This window comes from Aspergillus versicolor (genome assembly GCF_001890125.1).
Source record: "Aspergillus versicolor CBS 583.65 unplaced genomic scaffold ASPVEscaffold_4, whole genome shotgun sequence".
Lineage (NCBI taxonomy): Eukaryota > Fungi > Ascomycota > Eurotiomycetes > Eurotiales > Aspergillaceae > Aspergillus > Aspergillus versicolor.
In genome coordinates this window covers 2,300,732-2,319,692 of record NW_024467527.1, presented here as the reverse complement: position 1 = coordinate 2,319,692, position 18,961 = coordinate 2,300,732, and the positions used below count along the sequence as shown (strand labels likewise).

At 52.8% G+C, this 18,961-nt stretch overlaps 8 protein-coding genes across 8 annotated transcripts; 3 read left to right on the top strand and 5 right to left on the bottom strand.

The window, feature by feature from the left end:
* Positions 1-88: 88 nt before the first annotated feature.
* Positions 89-1,276, bottom strand: ASPVEDRAFT_41455 (uncharacterized protein). The gene is made up of 2 exons (XM_040812345.1): positions 469-1,276; positions 89-292 (listed from the first exon to the last, which is right to left on the bottom strand). Exon 1 carries the CDS (start codon positions 1,215-1,217, stop codon positions 504-506), a length of 714 nt encoding a protein of 237 aa, XP_040667656.1. The 5' UTR covers positions 1,218-1,276; the 3' UTR covers positions 89-292; positions 469-503.
* A 1,074-nt stretch (positions 1,277-2,350) lies between these two features.
* Positions 2,351-2,753, bottom strand: ASPVEDRAFT_28526 (uncharacterized protein; the record flags this gene model as incomplete). Its single annotated transcript, XM_040810124.1, has 3 exons — positions 2,351-2,462; positions 2,510-2,566; positions 2,614-2,753. 3 exons carry the CDS (start codon positions 2,751-2,753, stop codon positions 2,351-2,353), a joined length of 309 nt encoding a protein of 102 aa, XP_040667655.1.
* A 999-nt stretch (positions 2,754-3,752) lies between these two features.
* On the top strand, positions 3,753-8,033 carry ASPVEDRAFT_192232 (ATP-binding cassette transporter YOR1; the record flags this gene model as incomplete). The annotated part of the gene is made up of 2 exons (XM_040809110.1): positions 3,753-4,007; positions 4,068-8,033. 2 exons carry the CDS (start codon positions 3,753-3,755, stop codon positions 8,031-8,033), a joined length of 4,221 nt encoding a protein of 1,406 aa, XP_040667654.1.
* A 251-nt stretch (positions 8,034-8,284) lies between these two features.
* On the bottom strand, positions 8,285-9,759 carry ASPVEDRAFT_131033 (putative amino acid transporter; the record flags this gene model as incomplete). The annotated part of the gene is made up of 2 exons (XM_040806780.1): positions 8,285-8,344; positions 8,407-9,759. The coding sequence occupies 2 exons, from the start codon at positions 9,757-9,759 to the stop codon at positions 8,285-8,287; spliced, it is 1,413 nt and encodes a 470-aa protein (XP_040667653.1).
* Positions 9,760-10,079: 320 nt separating this feature from the next.
* On the bottom strand, positions 10,080-12,086 carry ASPVEDRAFT_652721 (tyrosinase family protein). Its single transcript, XM_040815793.1, has 5 exons — positions 11,586-12,086; positions 11,503-11,531; positions 11,121-11,429; positions 10,802-11,028; positions 10,080-10,693 (listed from the first exon to the last, which is right to left on the bottom strand). Exons 1-5 carry the CDS (start codon positions 11,720-11,722, stop codon positions 10,373-10,375), a joined length of 1,023 nt encoding a protein of 340 aa, XP_040667652.1. The 5' UTR covers positions 11,723-12,086; the 3' UTR covers positions 10,080-10,372.
* Positions 12,087-13,626: 1,540 nt separating this feature from the next.
* Positions 13,627-14,952, bottom strand: ASPVEDRAFT_52724 (uncharacterized protein; the record flags this gene model as incomplete). Its single annotated transcript, XM_040814687.1, has 2 exons — positions 13,627-14,219; positions 14,499-14,952. The coding sequence occupies 2 exons, from the start codon at positions 14,950-14,952 to the stop codon at positions 13,627-13,629; spliced, it is 1,047 nt and encodes a 348-aa protein (XP_040667651.1).
* Positions 14,953-15,915: 963 nt separating this feature from the next.
* ASPVEDRAFT_168042 (uncharacterized protein) lies at positions 15,916-17,461 on the top strand. The gene is made up of 3 exons (XM_040808669.1): positions 15,916-16,228; positions 16,276-16,672; positions 16,721-17,461. Exons 1-3 carry the CDS (start codon positions 15,976-15,978, stop codon positions 17,373-17,375), a joined length of 1,305 nt encoding a protein of 434 aa, XP_040667650.1. The 5' UTR covers positions 15,916-15,975; the 3' UTR covers positions 17,376-17,461.
* A 326-nt stretch (positions 17,462-17,787) lies between these two features.
* On the top strand, positions 17,788-18,934 carry ASPVEDRAFT_28520 (zinc-dependent alcohol dehydrogenase family protein; the record flags this gene model as incomplete). Its single annotated transcript, XM_040810123.1, has 2 exons — positions 17,788-17,955; positions 18,032-18,934. 2 exons carry the CDS (start codon positions 17,788-17,790, stop codon positions 18,932-18,934), a joined length of 1,071 nt encoding a protein of 356 aa, XP_040667649.1.
* Positions 18,935-18,961: the final 27 nt, after the last annotated feature.

Here is an 18,961-nt window from a genome sequence, read left to right as displayed (position 1 = left end):
AAGCGAAGAATAGCGGTCGGTGTTTAACTGTAAATACAAATTATAAAACTGAAAACGATATAATATCCGATCTGGACACTGTTTCGTGGACGGGCATAGGTCTCTGCACTATATGTCCGCACATATATGAAATATCCTCCTTCCCATTAGCTGGGGATATGGATACTATCATCTCTGATCAGAGGCACCGAATAAGCGCGAAATGCGGGGAGGCAGCTATTGTCTCCACTGCGCCTTCAGCTGGTCTTATAGGAATCACTCGATGGGTTGGTATAATTCACACTTCCTAGACCTGCAGCAGGTCAAGGGCATCAGGTAAATTCTCCAATATAGTATATCATTTGCTCAGAATCAAAGATAGAGAATGGTCTTGTAATAACCCTCGCGATTACACATTACATCCCAATCAATGGAACCACAACTGCGAAACTGCGCAGGATGATAGTAAAAAAAAAAAAAAACACTCACGATGCCACCACAATAATACGCCAAAACAGCCTGATTCAGCACATAGTAGGCCTTGTCGTGATCGACGCTGAAGTCGGTCCAAAGCTACCCCCCAACGGCCCAATCCCAAGCGGAAGGCCACAAGGCGACGGCGGCGCCCTGAGACAACCATGGAGAAACTGCCCGAGATTCCCAGGCTGGTTACCCGACCTCAGCACGTGCTGTGGAGAGTAAGCCTGGATTAGGGACGTGCTGTTTGCCAGGAAATCAAGGGGCATCTGCTGCGCAGCAAGATAATAGGCATGGGCTGCACGCTCAGAGGCCAGTCTTGACATTAGGAACGAGACTTCCGGCGACCTGGTGTATGCTGCTAGCCCGACAAAGGCGCCTGAGGCGGCTCGCTCGACTGTGAGGGCGTTCTGAACGAAAGTCTGGCCGTCCGGGGACGGCGGGAAGGTGAAGTTGCACCCAGGGCTGTGGACGTTGGGGATGCGGGAGGCGAGGATCTGCGCGGCGCGCACAGCGAGGAGGTTCCTTCGCTGGATGCCTTGGAAGTTGAAGACGTATTCGGCGGTCGCACTGTTAGTAGCACTGTCTAGGAAAGAGTTGTTCAATGGTTTCTGGGAATAGAATTGGTCCAGATAGGAGCTCAGCGCCCAGCCAAATTCAACAACGGCGGCATCATTAGGAGTCGCAGAGCAGCTGGTAGGGCTCTGTGCAGTTGCAGAACTAAGGAGGAGGAAACTGCTAAGAGTTATAAAGAAGCGCATTATGAATACTGTCTGAGGAGGATATGAAATGTAGACGATTCAAGCGCCCGCAGACTCTCAGTAAAACATAAGTATACACTTGTAGAAACAATGAAAGCCATTGATAAGGGCCCATTGTTGTCTTAAAACATCCATTCCCCTCATTCCATATCAAAATCTGGAGAAGTTGGACAATGTATGATGCAACCACTCCCGCGAATTCCATGCTCATCTACAGCGCCACGACCAATGATGAAAATCTGACATTTACAGGACTTATCTTATAAAGGCATGAATATGTCAATCTCACTGCAATCCAGCACATTTAACTCTCATTGCCCGTGGACCGAGGATCAGAGATTTCTGTTCCATGTGGGAAACGGATGCGTGCGGATGTACCCCAGACCGGGGCAGCATAAATACAGAACATCGCGTGGCGAATTCTGTCCACGAGACTCGAATCCGCGGCTGCAGCTTCCACACCACCGGTTACATTGGGATGGGTCGAATACTACAAGAACCTCGTCATAGACAATGTAATGGTGTATAGACAGGTGGTTCCTTGAATTTCCGCGTACCCCGATCCCAGTCACGTACCCCAGTGAGATGCAGTCATCGACTGTTGCATTCTGCGGGCTTTCTTCCCGTAAGTATCTTTTATCCTGGTCGGCTAGAAGCGACGGTGAGGCAATCGTTCAACCCAGCATGTCTTATGGAGTCTGGGGAATACAGCCGCAAGCACTAGATTGTACCCCCCATAGCCCACAGTTGCTTGCCGAAGTGCGGGGACTGGTTTAGTAAGGCAAGTACAAGACTGCCCTAGAGATGCCCGGTGCAGATCGCGCCTTTTACATTGGAACATCTAATGCAGAAAGAGCGATCGAACAGTTGCTCTTTCTTATCTTGAATATCGCTCGCACAACGCACTGTTTCAGGGGGAGTCATTATTGAACTGATGCTCAGTTTAGGCCAGTCTGATATGTCGACGTGTACCTGCATTAATGCGATGGGGTTGTCACGCCATGTAGATCAAAATGGTGGCTTGATTTGTATCCAAGAATGTCTCCAATAATATCCGACACGTCATGTATTGCAATTCTATTGAGCTTATTGGCAATATAATAATATATAGGCAAAAACATTCCGGTGGGAATCTAGTCACTGCCAGGCACCGCGCACCTGATACCATTCGCGCCGTCAGACATTTCGGCCTCTGGGCGCTCGGTCGAAATCACGCCAATAACCGGGCCACTGCATCCGGAATCACTAAATAGCATTAGCAGACACGTCGAATAGTTGATTGAAATACATACACCCAGAAGCGGCACTTGGTTCCCGTAACTCCGCCGTTCAGACGAGCTCCGTAAGTGCTAAATTTGTCAACTACCGATCCGACAATAATGTTATGGAGACATACCCCTGGAACAGGTCGATGCAGGTTCCGTCAGTCTGGATCTCGAGGTCGTTGGTTCCTCCGCCCTTCATGATCTGGGTGACGCTGACAGCGAGGGAGCTGGACGCAAAAAGGCCAAGGGAGAGGGCAGCCGTGAACTTCATCTTCGATATTTAATAACACTTGTAAATTTAAATCTGGTTGTAGAGGATAGTTGACATTGACCCTGACTGACCAGCCCATTTATACCTTTGGACGGCACTAATACGAGGTATGACCGCATAGCTTCTCACTCCGTGGCGGAGTTCTTGGCTGGAAGCCTGACAACGTGAAGTCCTAGTATTTGAAGATCGAAGACCACACAGCCTCCTCGTCTTTTGGATGGTTCGGCAGTCCTGTTGGGAATGTTGGCGCGCTGGGCCTCTTGGCGGTTGATCATGACGCTCGTCCGCTTGGTCGCTGCGAGGGGACTGGGGCTGTACGGCCGATCTTCTGCGGGTAAGATTCAGGTCCTGCCAGGGGGTAAGCGGCAACGTTGCTTCTCTCAACTGAGTAGTGCTCCTGAACTTCTCTGGTAATGTAGATCTTGGCTGGTGTATTCTGTAGGCTATTATCGGCCTTCGCGGTTTCACAGTTACACCTGCACAGGCATATATGATAACGCCCCGAGTCCGGGATATAGATATTCGGGGTGTCGGAATGCCGAGGTGCAGCCCGGATGCTTGCTCTGATGTCGCTGCCTGCAGAGCACAGTGTAAACCATGCGCTACCCAGTTTACTTATACGGCCCAGGGCTGTCAGGTATGGGCTAGCTGTTGGTGGAGACACCGATTGAGTTCGAGGATCTGACCGGACCCTGGCCACCAAAGATCTTCATGTGCGCGGCTTTATATTCTGGCGGAAAAGCACCGACGGGCCAGCCATTTCCCAGCTCACCATCTGCATACCAATGTGAGCTGTCTGCAGAGCATTCCCGAGTCGTCCTCGCCATCCCTTTCTCCAGCGCTGTATTGTTATCCCCAGCATAAGTGGAGCGTTAGTCAGCACGGCAGTCGGCATCGTTATCGCCGATAGCCCCGACTGGATTCACGAGACTCGCGTTGGTTATTTCAGTTTATTCTTCTTCCCCTTTCTTTCTCGACGGTGTGCGATGGGGCTTCATCATGCGCGCTCCCTCTGAACCCCGGATTGCAGCGGGCAATGGCGATGGCGAGAAGCAGCACACCACAAGTGCAACTGCGTCTGCCTCCGGCGATGTAGAAACCGCAGATCCACCGCAGAAGAAAGCGAAGTTCACCCTCAATCCTCTGCGATTGCAGAAAATCCCCCCGGTGCCTGAGGAGCGCACTCCTTCTCGTGAACATGGCGCTTCATTTCTCAGCCTGCTCTTTTTCCAATGGATGTCACCGTTGATGAACGTGAGTATATCCACTCCCCGCGCACTGTTCAACTGATCTCCGCCAAGCTAACGGTCTCAGGTCGGCTATCTACGAACCCTCGAGCTGCAAGACATCTGGACCGTGAACCCCGATCGGGAGGCGGAGCGACTGTCCAAACGCTTCGAAGATGCCCTGGACCGGAGGACAATCGCTGGGTCGAAGCACCCGCTGCTCTGGGCCCTGTACGACACCTTCCGCTTCGAGTTCATCCTCGGCGGCGTCTGCCGTCTGCTCGCCTCGCTGCTCACGGTCTTCACGCCCTATGTAACTCGCTATCTGATTTCATTCGCAACTGATGCGTATGTCGCACAACATTCCGGGCAGCCTGCGCCGCATATCGGTCGCGGTATCGGTTTCGTCATTGGCATCACCGTCATGCAAGCCCTGCAGAATTTAACCACCAACCATTTTTTCTATCGCGGCCAGATTGTCGGCGGCCAGATCCGCGCCGTTCTCATTATCCAGATCTTCAATAAGGCTATGAAAATCTCGGGTCGGGCCAGGGCCGGCGGTGCCCAGTCGCCAGAGGAACTAGAAAAGGTCAAGCAGCTGACTGCCGCCAAAGATCAAGCGCTGAAACAACCTGGCGCACGTCCATCGGATGGAAAGGGCTGGGGAAACGGCCGCATCGTTTCGATGATGAGTATCGATGTCGATCGCATTAACCTGGCTTGCGGAATGTTCCACATGGTTTGGGCGTCCCCGATCGCTATCCTCGTCACCCTTGTTCTGCTCCTGGTCAATCTTGGCTACAGCTCTCTCGCAGGATATGCGCTGATAGTCATCGGGATCCCATTGCTTACCTACGCCGCGCGCTTTCTGTTCAAGCGACGGCGAGGCATCAACAAGCTGACCGACCAGCGTGTCTCCCTAACGCAGGAAATCCTCCAGAGCGTGCGATTCGTCAAGTTCTTTGGCTGGGAGAGCAGCTTCCTGGATCGACTAAAGCAGATTCGTCGACGGGAGATCCGGTCTGTCCAAACCCTGCTCGCCGTGCGCAACGGCATGCTGTGTATTTCCATGGCAATTCCTGTCTTTGCCTCCATGCTGGCATTCATCACCTATGCCTTGTCGAACCATAATCTGGATCCCGCCCCGATCTTTTCGTCTTTGGCGCTGTTCAATTCGCTCCGACTACCACTCAATCTGCTCCCTATGGTTATTGGTCAGATCACCGATGCTTGGACAGCCCTGAACCGCATCCAGGAGTTCATCAGGGCGGAAGAGGAAAAGGAGGATATTCAGCGGGATGCGAACATGCCCGAAGCTGTTAAAATGGATGGTGCCTCTTTCACTTGGGAGCGCATGGTCGCAGACAAGGAAGCCGAGCAGGCGGAAAAGAAGACCGACCCAGAGAAACAGAAGCAAGAACTCGCTGACAACCCTACAGGCGAGTCGGAGGAGCCATTCCAACTACGCGACATGACTTTGGATATCCGACGAGATGAGCTTATCGCGGTAATCGGCACCGTTGGCTCTGGGAAGAGTTCTCTACTGTCCGCGTTGGCTGGTGACATGCGTCTAACTGATGGCGCTGTCCATCTAAGCACGTCGCGTGCCTTCTGTCCCCAGTACACCTGGATCCAAAATGCGTCCCTTCGAAGTAATATCCTGTTCGGTCGAGACTATGACAAGGAGTGGTACGACCAGGTTATCGAGGCCTGCGCCTTGAAGCCCGACCTCGAAATCCTCCCCAACGGTGACATGACCGAGATTGGAGAGCGCGGAATCACTATATCTGGAGGCCAAAAGCAGCGGCTGAACATCGCCCGCGCCATCTACTTCAATGCTGGGCTGGTCCTCCTCGACGATCCACTGTCCGCCGTCGACGCCCATGTTGGCCGCCATATCATGGACAAGGCTATCTGCGGCTTGCTCAAAGGGCATTGCCGAGTTCTGGCCACGCATCAACTCCACGTGCTCAGTCGCTGCGACCGCATTGTCGTCATGGACGAAGGACGCATACATTCCGTCGGGACATTTGACGAGCTTTCTCGCGACAATGAGGTTTTCAAAGCTCTCATGTCGACGGCCTCGCAAGACACCAAAGAGGATGCGGAAGAGGCCGCTGCAGAAATAGAAGAAGACACCGAAAAGCAGATCGAGCAGAAACCTGCAAAACCTGCGCCTGCCCTAATGCAACAAGAAGAGAAAGCAACTGATTCGGTAGGGTGGGCTGTGTGGAAAGCATACATCAAATCCTCCGGCCGCTTCGGATACTTGAACGCGGTTGCTATCCTGTTCCTGCTGGCTCTAGCCAACGTCATCAGCGTGTGGTCGAACCTGTGGCTCTCCTACTGGACATCCGATCACTATTCAAGTCTCTCGACAGGGGAGTACATTGGAATTTACGCCGCTCTAGGCGCCGGAAGCGCCATATTTATGTTCGCCTTTTCCACCTACATGACTACGGCCGGAACGAACTCCAGCAGGACGATGCTCCAGCGAGCAATGACCCGAGTGCTGCGTGCACCCATGTCCTTCTTCGATACCACCCCCCTCGGCCGTATCACGAATCGCTTCTCCAGGGACGTCCAAGTCATGGACAGCGAGCTCTGCGACGCGATGCGCATGTACGCCGTCACAATCACAATGATCTTCTCCGTTATGATCCTAATCATCGTCTTCTACTACTACTTCGTCGTCGCCGTAGCGGTGCTATTCGTCCTCTTCCTCGCGGCCAGTAACTACTACCGGGCCTCCGCGCGCGAGCTCAAGCGCCACGAATCCCTCCTCCGCTCAGCCGTCTACGCCCGCTTCACCGAATCCATCACCGGCGCAGCCTCAATCCGCGCATACGGCGTCCAAGACCAATTCCGAAACAGTCTTCGCTCCTCCATCGACCTCATGAACGGCGCCTACTTCCTCACCTTCGCGAACCAGCGCTGGCTCAGCACACGCCTCGACGCCCTCGCCGTCCTCCTCGTCTTCGTCACGGGCATCCTCGTCGTGACATCCCGCTTCAACGTCTCCCCCAGCATCTCCGGTCTCGTACTCAGCTACATCCTCACCATCGCGCAGATGCTCCAATTCACCGTGCGCCAGCTCGCGGAGGTCGAAAATAGCATGAACGCCACCGAACGCCTCCACTACTACGGCACACAACTCGAAGAGGAAGCGCCCCTACACACATCAACCCAAGTCCCACCAACCTGGCCCCAAACGGGGCAAATCACCTTCTCCAACGTCGCAATGCGCTACCGCGCAAACCTACCCCTCGTCCTCAAAAACCTCAGCATGAACATCACCGGCGGCGAACGCATCGGGATCGTCGGACGCACCGGCGCGGGGAAATCAAGCATCATGTCCGCGCTGTTCCGCCTAACAGAGCTATCCGCAGGAACGATCACAATCGACGACATCGACATCGCGAACATCGGCCTCCAAGACCTCCGCTCCAAACTCGCGATTATCCCTCAAGACCCAGCGCTCTTCAGGGGGAGTATCCGCTCGAACCTGGACCCGTTCAACGAACATACCGATCTCGAACTATGGGATGCTCTAAGGCAGGCGCATCTCGTTGATACGCCCTCAACGCCTACTTCGAATTCACACTCAAACCCGGATTCAGATCCCGAAATCAAAGAGAGTGATGCTAATACTGGTGCTGGGACTGGCACCGGTACCGGCACGAAACTTACCCTGGACACCGCGGTCGACGAAGAAGGGCTGACGTTCTCTCTTGGCCAGCGGCAGCTGATGGCGCTCGCGCGTGCACTGGTGCGCGACGCAAGGATAATCATCTGCGACGAGGCGACGTCGTCTGTTGACTTTGCGACGGACCAGCGGATCCAGGAGACCATGGCGCGGGGATTTCAGGGGAAGACGCTCCTGTGTATTGCGCACCGGCTGCGAACAATTATTCACTACGATCGCATCTGTGTTATGGATCAGGGGTCGATTGCAGAGATGGATTCGCCGTTGCGGTTGTGGGAGAAGGAGGACGGGATATTTAGGGCTATGTGTGACAGGAGTGGCATTTCGAGGGAGGATATTTCGGGGTAAAAATTGGAAAAATTGGAATAAAAGTAATTTAATAAACTGACATGCTTGTCAGATAATATAATTCGCATAGATCGCGACGTTCTACAGGGTATCATAATAGTGCCTTGAAAATTGAATTGAAATGCAGTACTATACACTCTGGGCCGGCAGCCTGCTAGTAAAATATACGTTGAATGGAACTCCTTGAAGCACCGGGAAAAATGCATCAACACGCTCTATGAAACATGGTGTAAATGCAGCAGAATCAGAACTTAGTTGGGCTTAGAACAGCTGAAGACACCGCGGACTTCGCCCGTATTATACTTGTCGATCTAGAAAGAGAATGATTAGCAATGTTTCCCATTTGACGAATGAATGCAAATTTCAAACTTACAATATCGGTGACACTCGAATAGGTACCAGCCACGAGAGTCACAACACCGATGACAAAGCAGAGGGCGTTCAGCGCGCCGAGAGCCAGGTTCTTGGGCGAGTTCCACTCGCCCTCACGAATGAGCATGAACCACATCAGAGCAGGGAAGTAAAAGGTGAACCCGGAGATGAAGAGTGACGAGGAAATAGACAGCAAGTCATTGAAGAATGGAATGACTTCGGCGATGACGAAGGCGATGACAGTGCCAGCCGCAATGATGGCCAGCCATGTAATCCAGCCCATCGGCGTGTTGATGAAGCGGATGGGGGAGTCCTTGAAGATGCGGCCGTGGACAACGCGTCCCGCGACGACAGTGTTGATAGATCCACTGATAAAGATGACGGGAAGAGCAACACCAAACGCAATGCGGCTCATCAGATTGCCGGCCGACAGTAGGGCAGGGCTGTCAACTTCTTGACCAACAAAGGCGTAGACAATAGCTCCGGTCACGGTGTAGATGACGATTTCGGTCAGACCGAGGGTCCAAATAGACTTGACGTAGTCCTTGGGGGTGTGCATTTCATCCATGAAAGAAAATTGACACATGGCGAAACTGTATGCGAAGATGATGTTGGTCAAGGCGATGAATGCATCGGCAAAGGTGGTGCCCTCCTTGGGCCAGGCAGACCAAGGCACGCTAGCGAGGCCACCGGGGGCATTGGTGCTCTCAACACCGGTAGCGATGATGGTGATGCCAATGGCGATGATGATAGACGCAAAGTCAATGTAGCCGAGAATCGCCATCTCAGTGAAACTGGGAGGCACGGCCAGCAAGAAAAGGATAATGGCGGAAACCACTGCGAAAATAACAGAGCAGATGCCGCTCTGGGTGATGTCGATCCATGCAATGGCGCCGGTCAAGGTGTGTGAGCCGGTCAGGAAGAGCAGCTGCAGGATAAGCATGAAGTTGATCACCTCAAAGCCAATGCGGCCCATCACGGGCCCAAAGCGACCAAAAAGCAATCTCCCAGCGTCGGGGTAGTGGTGGACGAGAGGGAATTTCAGCTTGACCTGACCGACGACGTATGATGTATAGATAGCGAGCAACCCGAGGCCGACGGTGCAGATGACGCCCGCGACCATACCCAGGGTGGCAAAAGTAGAGGGAAGAGACAGACTTCCAAGGGCAATGGCCTCGACAATGAGAACGATTGTGAGTCGCTTCCAGCCCAGGCGGCTGAATTTCTCAACACCGTGCTCGTAGACGGTCCTCTCCCTCTCACTCATCTCCGCCACGAGGTCGCCATCGTACTGCGGCAGGTTGGAGTCTGCAGGCTTTTCGCCGGCAGGGAATGCGACCTTCTTGCCCTCCATGTCGGAGATATCTGTAGAGGACGCCATGTTGGGCGATTGAGGCGATTGGGAGGACGGGGGGCAGGTGAGGTTGGGAGGGAGTGAGGAGGATGAGGGAGAAGAGAGGGAGAGCAGACGAGCCGGCGACAGATGAGGATATTAAGAGAGAGTCTGACGTGCGGGCGAAAGACAAAAGTGTAACGTTGAGTGGAAAGTGTGGAAAGTGTGGAAACCGCTGCCGGATTTTGCTCGCCGAAAAGGGAAAGAGTGGCCACTCGACATCAGCGAGCATCCTATTGGCTGAGAACTGAGTTTCTGTGACTAACAAGCGTTGTGGCGCCCACTTGGCTGGCCGCTTACGAGGGGCTTATCGGGTTCGCCAGCCAATGAAGCTACAGTGTGCCCTGCACTAGCCAGACTTGGCTAGGAATTGGTGGCTCGGCCTTCTGGAAGCACGAGGAACAGAGTCAGAGCAGCGCCCACCCAGATAAGGTGCAGATAGCAAATTCTGTTACTTGAACTTTTCTCCAGCCTGTTCCACTTTCTCCATCTTCCCCAACTTCACGTCAAATTACACTTGCTGTGGTAACCTGGGGAAGACCCAAGGATATCCCTCATCCCTCAGATATATCCCTCACTCGTAATGCGCGCAAATGACCTCCCCTGCAAGCTCCATCACCTCGCCAATCGTCACGTTGGGCAGGATGCCGCCCATCCACAGCACATGCGCCAGCGTGGTCTGATTGCCCGGATCGCCGCTATAATCCACCAGCGTTGCACTCGGCGGCGACAAGCCTACGGTGTCGAGCACTTCCTGCGGCGGCACATTTGCGCCCCCAATGTCAGCATTCCTGGCCGGCTGGTCCGCCAGCTGCCACTGCCACCAGAGTCGGTCCAGGTATGCGTGGTGAAGGTAGAAGATCGGGTCGCCATTGCTCTCCGTCGGGTCAAACATCTATAGTAATATCGAGATCCGGGTTAGCCCGCGTCCAGCTCCATCATCCCCGGAAAAATTCCGGCACTTAAGTAACAGAATCTCAGCATTTCATCAGGGTTGTCTCACCACGCCTCCGACCGCTGCGTGCCCCGCCGAGTGCGGATACGTGTTGTAGCATGCCCAGGCGTCCTCGTACTTGGCCTCTCCAAAGCAGTCCTCCACGTTGCTGCGGCGAGCCCAGGCGAAGTTCTCCTGGCTGAAGTTGCGACTCAGGCAGTAGTCGGTGTTAGCCGCGTGAGCTCGGATGTGCAGGGTGGTATCGCGGAAAGGCCCGTCTCGGACACAAGCGTCATCTTGTCACCACAACACAAAACGCGTCAGCAACCAAAGTCAATGCAGGTCAGGCCAGCAAGGACAAACTCAAGAGCTTAAACTCTGTGCTTACCACCAACCCCGTTCCCCCCAAAGCCAAAAACCGGGTCGAAGATCGCCGCCTCGTGGAGTGGAGCTGACTCATAATCTGCCAGCTCGTCCCAGTACGGTTGCGCCCCGTGGTACCCGCATAATTCCTGCAGCAGCACCTCGTGGGTGCGCACGAGGTAGCGATGCCATGGCAGGAATTGCCCAACAAAGTGGATGTAGTTGCCCTGCCAGATGTGCATGTGGTGCAGCTCGTCCCAGAGTGTCTGCGCGTCCTCGACCGTCCCAAGCAGCGGTGGGTGGTGCATCAGACATCGCTCCGCCCGCAGATATTCTTCACTCGTCAGTCTATGCTTCGCCGTCTAACTTGCCCGATTAGGTAACCGGGGTTCTGCAGATTGTCTTACCCAGCTTCTCCAGATTTGTCAACGCGTTCCTACAATGGTTAACTTAACACTCTTGCAGTCCACAATTACCCCGGGGAACTTACCACGACTTTCTGGTATTCAACTCCGTGCACGCAGGGAGCGTCTGGACCGTGTCTCGACTGGGAGAAATATTCCTCGCCAATGACACAGACACAACCAAGGCCGCTAGGGCAGCAATCTGAAACCACAGGGCTGCCATTGTCGTTTGTCTACCAGGTATTGGGTAACGGCGGACAAGAAAGCAGCGCTGCGCAGAAACGGTTGTCGGAAGATTGCCACCAGCCTGTCATCTCGCGCTTCCATCCTATGGCTTTATACGAATGCGCAATGTCCTACGGCCACCCCTGGTTCCCATGCAGCGACTCTGCACCGCGCGACGTGTCCAGCACGATACTCGGATTCCCGCGGGCTGAGAGGTTCGTGCCTCGCTAATAATATAACAAACCTCATGTTTCCGTGCACGGTGCGCTGAGTTGCAAATTCGCCGGGGGGGCATTGGAAAGCTGTCGCCTGCGATGTGATATGTCATCCCAGGCCCGGGGTTCAACTGGTGGGTTCGATTCTGGGCTGCAGGAACAATCCAATAGTCAGTGAGCTGGCTAACTCTGTTGCAGCTTGGCCAGCGGTCATCCTGCGTTCCTGGTTGTCAAGAGCAAGCTTCGTGCAAAGCATATTCCTTTTCCGGCCGCATACATTGGCAGCCTTCAAAATAAAGCGAAGGCGCGCTCGCTACTGGGACCGGCCCAATCTACTGCACCCTGCAATTAAATCATTTGCTAACTAACTATTCACGCGACACCATAAGCAAGCAAACAATCTACATCGGAATCCGATGACTCTGTAGTGACCAATCAAGCCGCTCTTGCCTCGCTCATAGGTGCCGATACAAACATCAATTATCTGCACTCCATCTCGAGTAAACACCTCATGCTTACACCTGTACTACAAGTTCCGAGCTGTGCCCGAGTCGGACCACATTCACGCGCCACTAAGCAATCTGGCATGCTTGATGCGGTAGCACTACGCTTATCGTACGCCGCCGAGAACGCCCGAAAGTATCCCGCAAGATCGCTCCGAAAACGGAGTCGGCCCGTATCGCGCCCAAGAACACAACTCGCGCAGTCAAATCGTGTGAAAGTGGTTTCTCGCTTGCCGAAGCACTGTTGACGAGGTTCCTTCGGGTCTCATTCAACTAAGCCTAACTGGTAGTCTCGTAGTACAATTTTGCCTGCGTCCTGTCGATATTTGTTGACCGTAGTCCCCTCACAGCAAAAGCTGTTCTCGTTGCCACCTCACCGTTCCTGAATCCTGATCCACCAATCCCTAGTCCCGGGTAGCTCAATCCTTCAGGAAGGCAATCTCGGGTCATCTTGGCATCCTGGACATCCCAATCCCTACCTGACAGGCCGATCCAGGCTCTTCAACATGACTTCCGCCACTAACTTTGACCCGTCAAAATTCATCTTCCAGTCTTCCATTTTGTTTTCACCCATGGCTGCTAAAGGGCGACATCGCCTCCACTGCAGAACCAAGCGTCATTATGGGGAATGGCTGAAGACTCCACGGCTCCAGTGGCGTGGAGTTCGCCGCGTCGCGCGTCCCAAGGATCGACACAGTCGGTGGCTTGTTCCTGGCGGTGGCGAGTGGCAGAATCTGCATTCGAAAAATGCCGACTCAGTTAGTCACGTGACAGTCTCAGCATGTTGGTAAGGAGGCGGATTGAAAGGTGGAAATACAAAGTGGACAGTGAAATTAGATATATGAACGTGATGAGTTCAAGACATACAGCAATATTGAGTTGATATGGTGGGTGGAACCTGTCACTCAATTGGTGTTGTTTGAAGATATATAATTGACATCATCACTTACATCAACGTAGCATGGCGGGGAAACTTTCTCATAAGGCTACCAGATTATTAGCACATTTATATTCAGCAGCTATCCGAGATAGGGTTTGCAGCCTATTACACTACGGGATGGACCCCGAGGGATGCTACATAGAAAAGGCAATAGGTTGGATGTATTATTTTTTGCATGCAAAACCCTTCAGAAAGATTATCACCTTACACTTAACATCCACCCGCAACTGGCCCAAAAAAACCATCATTCATTCTTGTTCACCAGAGATGCATAATATTTGTCATCAAATTCAATAGCAGTGTAATCCCTGTCCCAAAGTTCCTTAGCTAGCTTCTGCAGCTCGTCAGGAAGGCCAACGGTGAGCTCAGTGTGAGCCATGCTTACGCATCTTCCGTTGTAAGGGACCCCAGAATGAATGTCGGCGCTTGGGGTCAAGGTGACGTTTGGGCTTATCATCCCGATTAAGGTAGGCTCAAACATGTCGTGACGGGGGATAGCGCGGGTCTCTAATGGTGTGTATCCTCGCGGATACTGAGCGCATCCACGCTCCGGAAGTTTGGACTCGAGATCACGAAGGTATTTGGGGTTGTGGCTTTGCCGTGCATCCATCATTAGGTTTTCATCTGGGTCCACGTCTAGAAAATCCCAGGTTTCGGGGTAGTCTGCCAGAATACAGGCTTTTGCGATTGCAGGCTTCATAGACGGCAGACGGCGGAAGAGTTCCTTGCAAGTTGAAGGATGTGGAACGGATGGATACCAAATGCAGTATGGGAGTAGCGTTGTTTCCGGAGTGATCCGCGAGAGATCGTTGTTCATAATAAAGCGGGCATTGATTGCTAATCTGGACCATGGGGAGAAAGGAGGCGGTTGTTGAAGGGAGCACCATTTAGCGAACATGGTATTGTGGTAGATTCCTCGCACAACGCAATCCAGCTCGGTCAGAACGGGACGAGGTCGACGCAGGCGCGAGTAGCGGTCTACATCCCCGTAATAAGCGGCCATCAGAATCAAAACATCTTTATTTATCGTGGGCAAGTCGGCTGGAAGTGGCGTATAGAGAAGATGGCTCACATCATCTTCAGGAGGCGGTGGTTCGGAGGTGAACTCATCGATGCGATCGTCTTCCGCGATGTCAAATTGACCTTGTCTCCGATTACCGGGGAGAGGAAAATCATCCCAGTCAGGCGGAGCTTTAAACTCGGTCTTGATGTCCAGGTATGACCGCACTGCAGTATCGCCATTCAGGTATCCCTTGGATGGCTGACTGAAGACAGTCCGCGTATAGTCATCCATGGCGTTATACCGAACATCAGCCTTCATGATGGCGTCGTAAATTTCCCATTGCTGATTCTCACGGGCTTCTTCAGCAATATGGCATTCGGGAAGGAGGTCAAGATCGCCGAAAAGGCCGACATATCCAGCCACGGCGCAGGCTCTCCCGATCTGGTATTTCATCTGGGGGTATCGAACGGCCAGAGCGCGGTACGTTGCTTCAGATGCGGTTTCAGGGTACCAGATACAGTACGGAAATTCATCAGGATCGTCCATCTCAGGGATTCTGTTGCTCATAATATCACGCGCATTTAGAGCCCGTGTAAAAATGGGCAGCAACCCACGAAGCACAGTTGCATAGCCAGCATGGTAGCGAATGCCACGGACAACACACAGTTGAGTAGTATCTTCACCGAGAGCTTTAGGAATGCGCTGTCCGCGAACGGCTAAGCGACACTCCTCTTCGTTATAGTCTTCTCTATCCAGGTAGGCTTGATAGAAATGCATGAGGACAGGAGATGGAAAAGGAGCGGAGGAAGGAACAAAGAAGAAGACAAGAAACGCGGGGAGACCAGCGTTAAATAGCATGAAATTCATCAAATAAGCCTTTCCCCGCACTGACCCAGTTCGCTCATTGTTTATCGCAGAACTCGCATTCGCTACAAACATCCAAGCAAGTTCTGCGTCTCAAAACCTGGATAGGCTTAGGATGGAGTTCATCACTATCCGGATACTCGTTGGCCAAAGCCCTAATATCCTTGACTCCATTACTCTTTGGGTGGCCTGCCCATCAACAAAACTCACTTGTTTCAGTGCTAATTCCTGGCCGTTGCTTTTCCTTCATAACGGCGTCAATCCCGTGAAGGTCGCAAGAGCGCGATTGTTTCGCTCTTCATCGCGCTGGTTGGATTGCGTGACGAGTTAGAGCTTTCGGAGGTAGCAGAAATGAGGCGCGGTGTGTCCAGTAATGAGATTGCCGTTCTGGGCAAGGCGCCTAAGCAGAAGAGTGACGTTTGCATTCTATAGAGAACCTGTAAAACCTCGATGGCTGAGGGTTTGAGGTTATGGCTCCATCAGATAGACGTACCGTCCGAGCAGATAATCCGAGAAAAGAGTTTAATCTGAGTAATATAGATATCTATTTTACGGTCGAGTACTTGTATTCTTGGCCGCTGTTCTTGCATACTTGAGATCTCGTATAAGGCAGCGAACCTGGATTATTAATCGGCTGAATCCTTTGATCCATTGCTTACGCTGCTTACCGCTCTCCTTGTCTTGGTTACAAGGTCAACCCGGTCAAGCTACTCGATCACAAAGAAAATGGAGTGCTCCGATTTGATATTCCTGAACACGACCGGGACGTCGAGTCTGTCCGGCCAGGCCGCAAAGAAGATGAGGGCGCACATCACCAGGACCAACTTTGCCAAAAGACGCCAGCGACTGACGAGCGGGGAGACCGCACGGGAGCCAAAGGCCAAAGGAAAGAAGGGAAAACGGAATATACCCAGAGATAAAATGTCCGATAGCGCGTTGGCGCTTATACCGGCCCCTTTATCTCCGTCTGAGGATACCCGTAAGCTCCACATATTGTCAGACTATGCTAGTGACTAAACTGTACAGTCGACCGGCTGCAGGAACTGCTATTCATAGAAGGAAAACGCAACCCACACAACTCTCGTGAAGCACTATGGTTTAAACTCTTCACCTCGGAGCCGGTGTTGGTCGAGGCCACAATGGCTGTTGCTGTGCGGCACTGGTCGCCAGAAGACTCATGGCAATCGCAAGCGGATCTCCACTCCCTTATAGCCGTGAACCTCCTCAAAGAGCGCATTGCATCGATAACTACTCGTCCGGATGCTGTCCTCGGCGCAGTCATCACAATGGTATTTGGCGCAGCTTTAGCGTGCGATGATATTGCCTGGAAGATCCATATTGAAGGACTTGTACAGATCATCAATGATCGAGAGTCGAAAGATCCACTAGGTCTACCGTCATGGCTTATAGACCTTATCGTACAGTCTGTATATCAGCCCTGGTCCACTGCAACCCACTGACAGCGAGCTAGAGACTCAGTAAACAGTATCTTTGGCTTCCCGCGAGCGTGGCATCCAAAGCTCATCCACGCACTGCGCAAATACCACGATGGAAAAATCGCCAAACTCTCCTCCGTCTGTGACAAAGTAGTCCAGCTATGGCAGGTAATCAACTTCCATCACCAAAATCCATTAGACTCGGCCTTCATCGCCGAAGACATAGAAGAGCCGCTGGCCGAGCTACACTATGAAGCCCGCGCCCTCCGAAGCCCAGACAACGTCCACATCGACGCCGCCGCGCGGGCAATCGAGCTCGTTCTACACCTCCTCTGGCCAACCCGGTCACCGGCCCATTTGACGCTCATCGCCAGCGAGTTAAAAGGTAGAAGATCCCGCTTCCCTGTCAGACATTGCCCGTATATGGACTTGACCTCGTACCAACTTATGGTCGGGGCAGTTGCCGCTGAGAGGGGATCGGATGAGCGAGCTTGGTTTTTAGATAGGATCTCGATATCAGTAAGATGGATGCAGAATCGTGGATGGCATGAACCATTGAGTCTTTTGGAGAGGAAGGCTGGCCTTGATGATAATACGGGACTTATGGGGCAGTGCAGGGCTTTATGGAGGGAGTTGTATGACGTGGCAGCGACTATTGAAGGGCAGGCTCTTTACCAGAAGCTTGAGTGAATTGGAATTTGTCAGATGGTCTCATTACAAATTGAGAATTGATTTCCAATCTACACAATTAATGAAGTCCCATCCATTATTGCCTGGGGATTAAGGCATAAAGAGCCATTCCAAACCTTATCTAGACTGGTGTGAGGAAGCAGCCAACCAGAGATTGCGAGCAGACCCACAGCTCACAGATCTGATTTTCCTAATCGGGAAAATGAGACGAATAGCCACAGTTCGCCATAAATGCGCCATCCAAGGCTAGAATAAAGGCAAACTGATTTGCCTCATTCGGAAAATCAGAATCGACATACTGCAGTTTCCTTGCTCTGCCAGCAATATATAAAGATGGCTTTCGTCCCGCTTGTCCAGGTATCAACAACATTCCACATCATCCCAACTCTACTTCTAAAACGCATACATCAAAATGGCCAGACAATGGATCTTAACCGGACAAGAAGGGTTCGAGACCTCGCTCGAATACCAACAAGGTCTCACCATCCCATCACCCCAAGACCTCGGCCCAACAGACGTGCTTGTCAAGTTGCACGCCGCCAGCCTCAACTACCGAGAACTGGTAATTGCCGGACCGATTGTACGTATCACTATCAGCCCTGCAACAGATCACATCCTCTTGCTGAGTTCCAATTCCCCCTCTAACCGGAGTCCAGGGAATAAACGGCCCCATCACCCCGCCCCTAGTTCCAGGCTGCGACGGCGCTGGCACAGTGGAAGCCGTCGGCCACTCGGTCCACGAGTTTCAAAAAGGCGACCACGTGGTGACATTTGCAGCAGCCCCATTCGCCTCTTCGCATGGCGACGACGCCTTCCCCGGGATTGAGCATGCAGTTAATTGTCTGGGCCAGGGCTTTGACGGGACACTGCGCTCTTGGGCCGTGTTCCCTGAAACGGGTCTTGTGCGTGCACCCAAGTCTCTGGAGTGGGTGGCTGCTGCCACGCTGCCTTGTACGTGGATCACGGCGTGGAATGCGCTCTATGGGCTCAAGGGGAGAGAAGTGGGACAGGGCTCCTGGGTGCTTGTTCAGGGGACTGGTGGGGTGAGTATTGCCGCGTTGCAGATGGCTGTTGCTGCAGGGGCGAGTGTTGTTGCGACGACGTCAAGTGAGGAGAAGGCGTCGCGGCTTCGAGCGCTGGGTGCAGCGCATGTAGTCAACTACCGGACCAATGCGGAGGGCTGGGGGAAGGAGGCGAGGGCCTTGACTCCGGATGGAAGAGGGTTTGATTTTGTCGTTGACGTTGCTGGCAATGAGACGTTTCCGCACTCGTTGGCTGCTGTCAGAGTGGATGGAATTGTCAATGTGGTAGGGCATGTTGGGGATAGTGCTGCTGAGGTGGTGCCTCTGTTTGATGCCTTTATGCACACCTGCATCGTCCGTGCTATCCTGGCTGGTACTAGGAACCAGGCCAAGGCGTTGACGCGCTGGATTGAAGACAAGGGGGTTGTCCCGGCAGTGGACGATGTGGTTTTTGAGCTTTCAGAGGCAAAGGACGCGTACAGACGGTTGAAGGAGAAGAAGCATTTTGCGAAGGTTGTGATTCGTATTGACCATTAGTATCAATCAGTCTTGTTGCAATTTAAC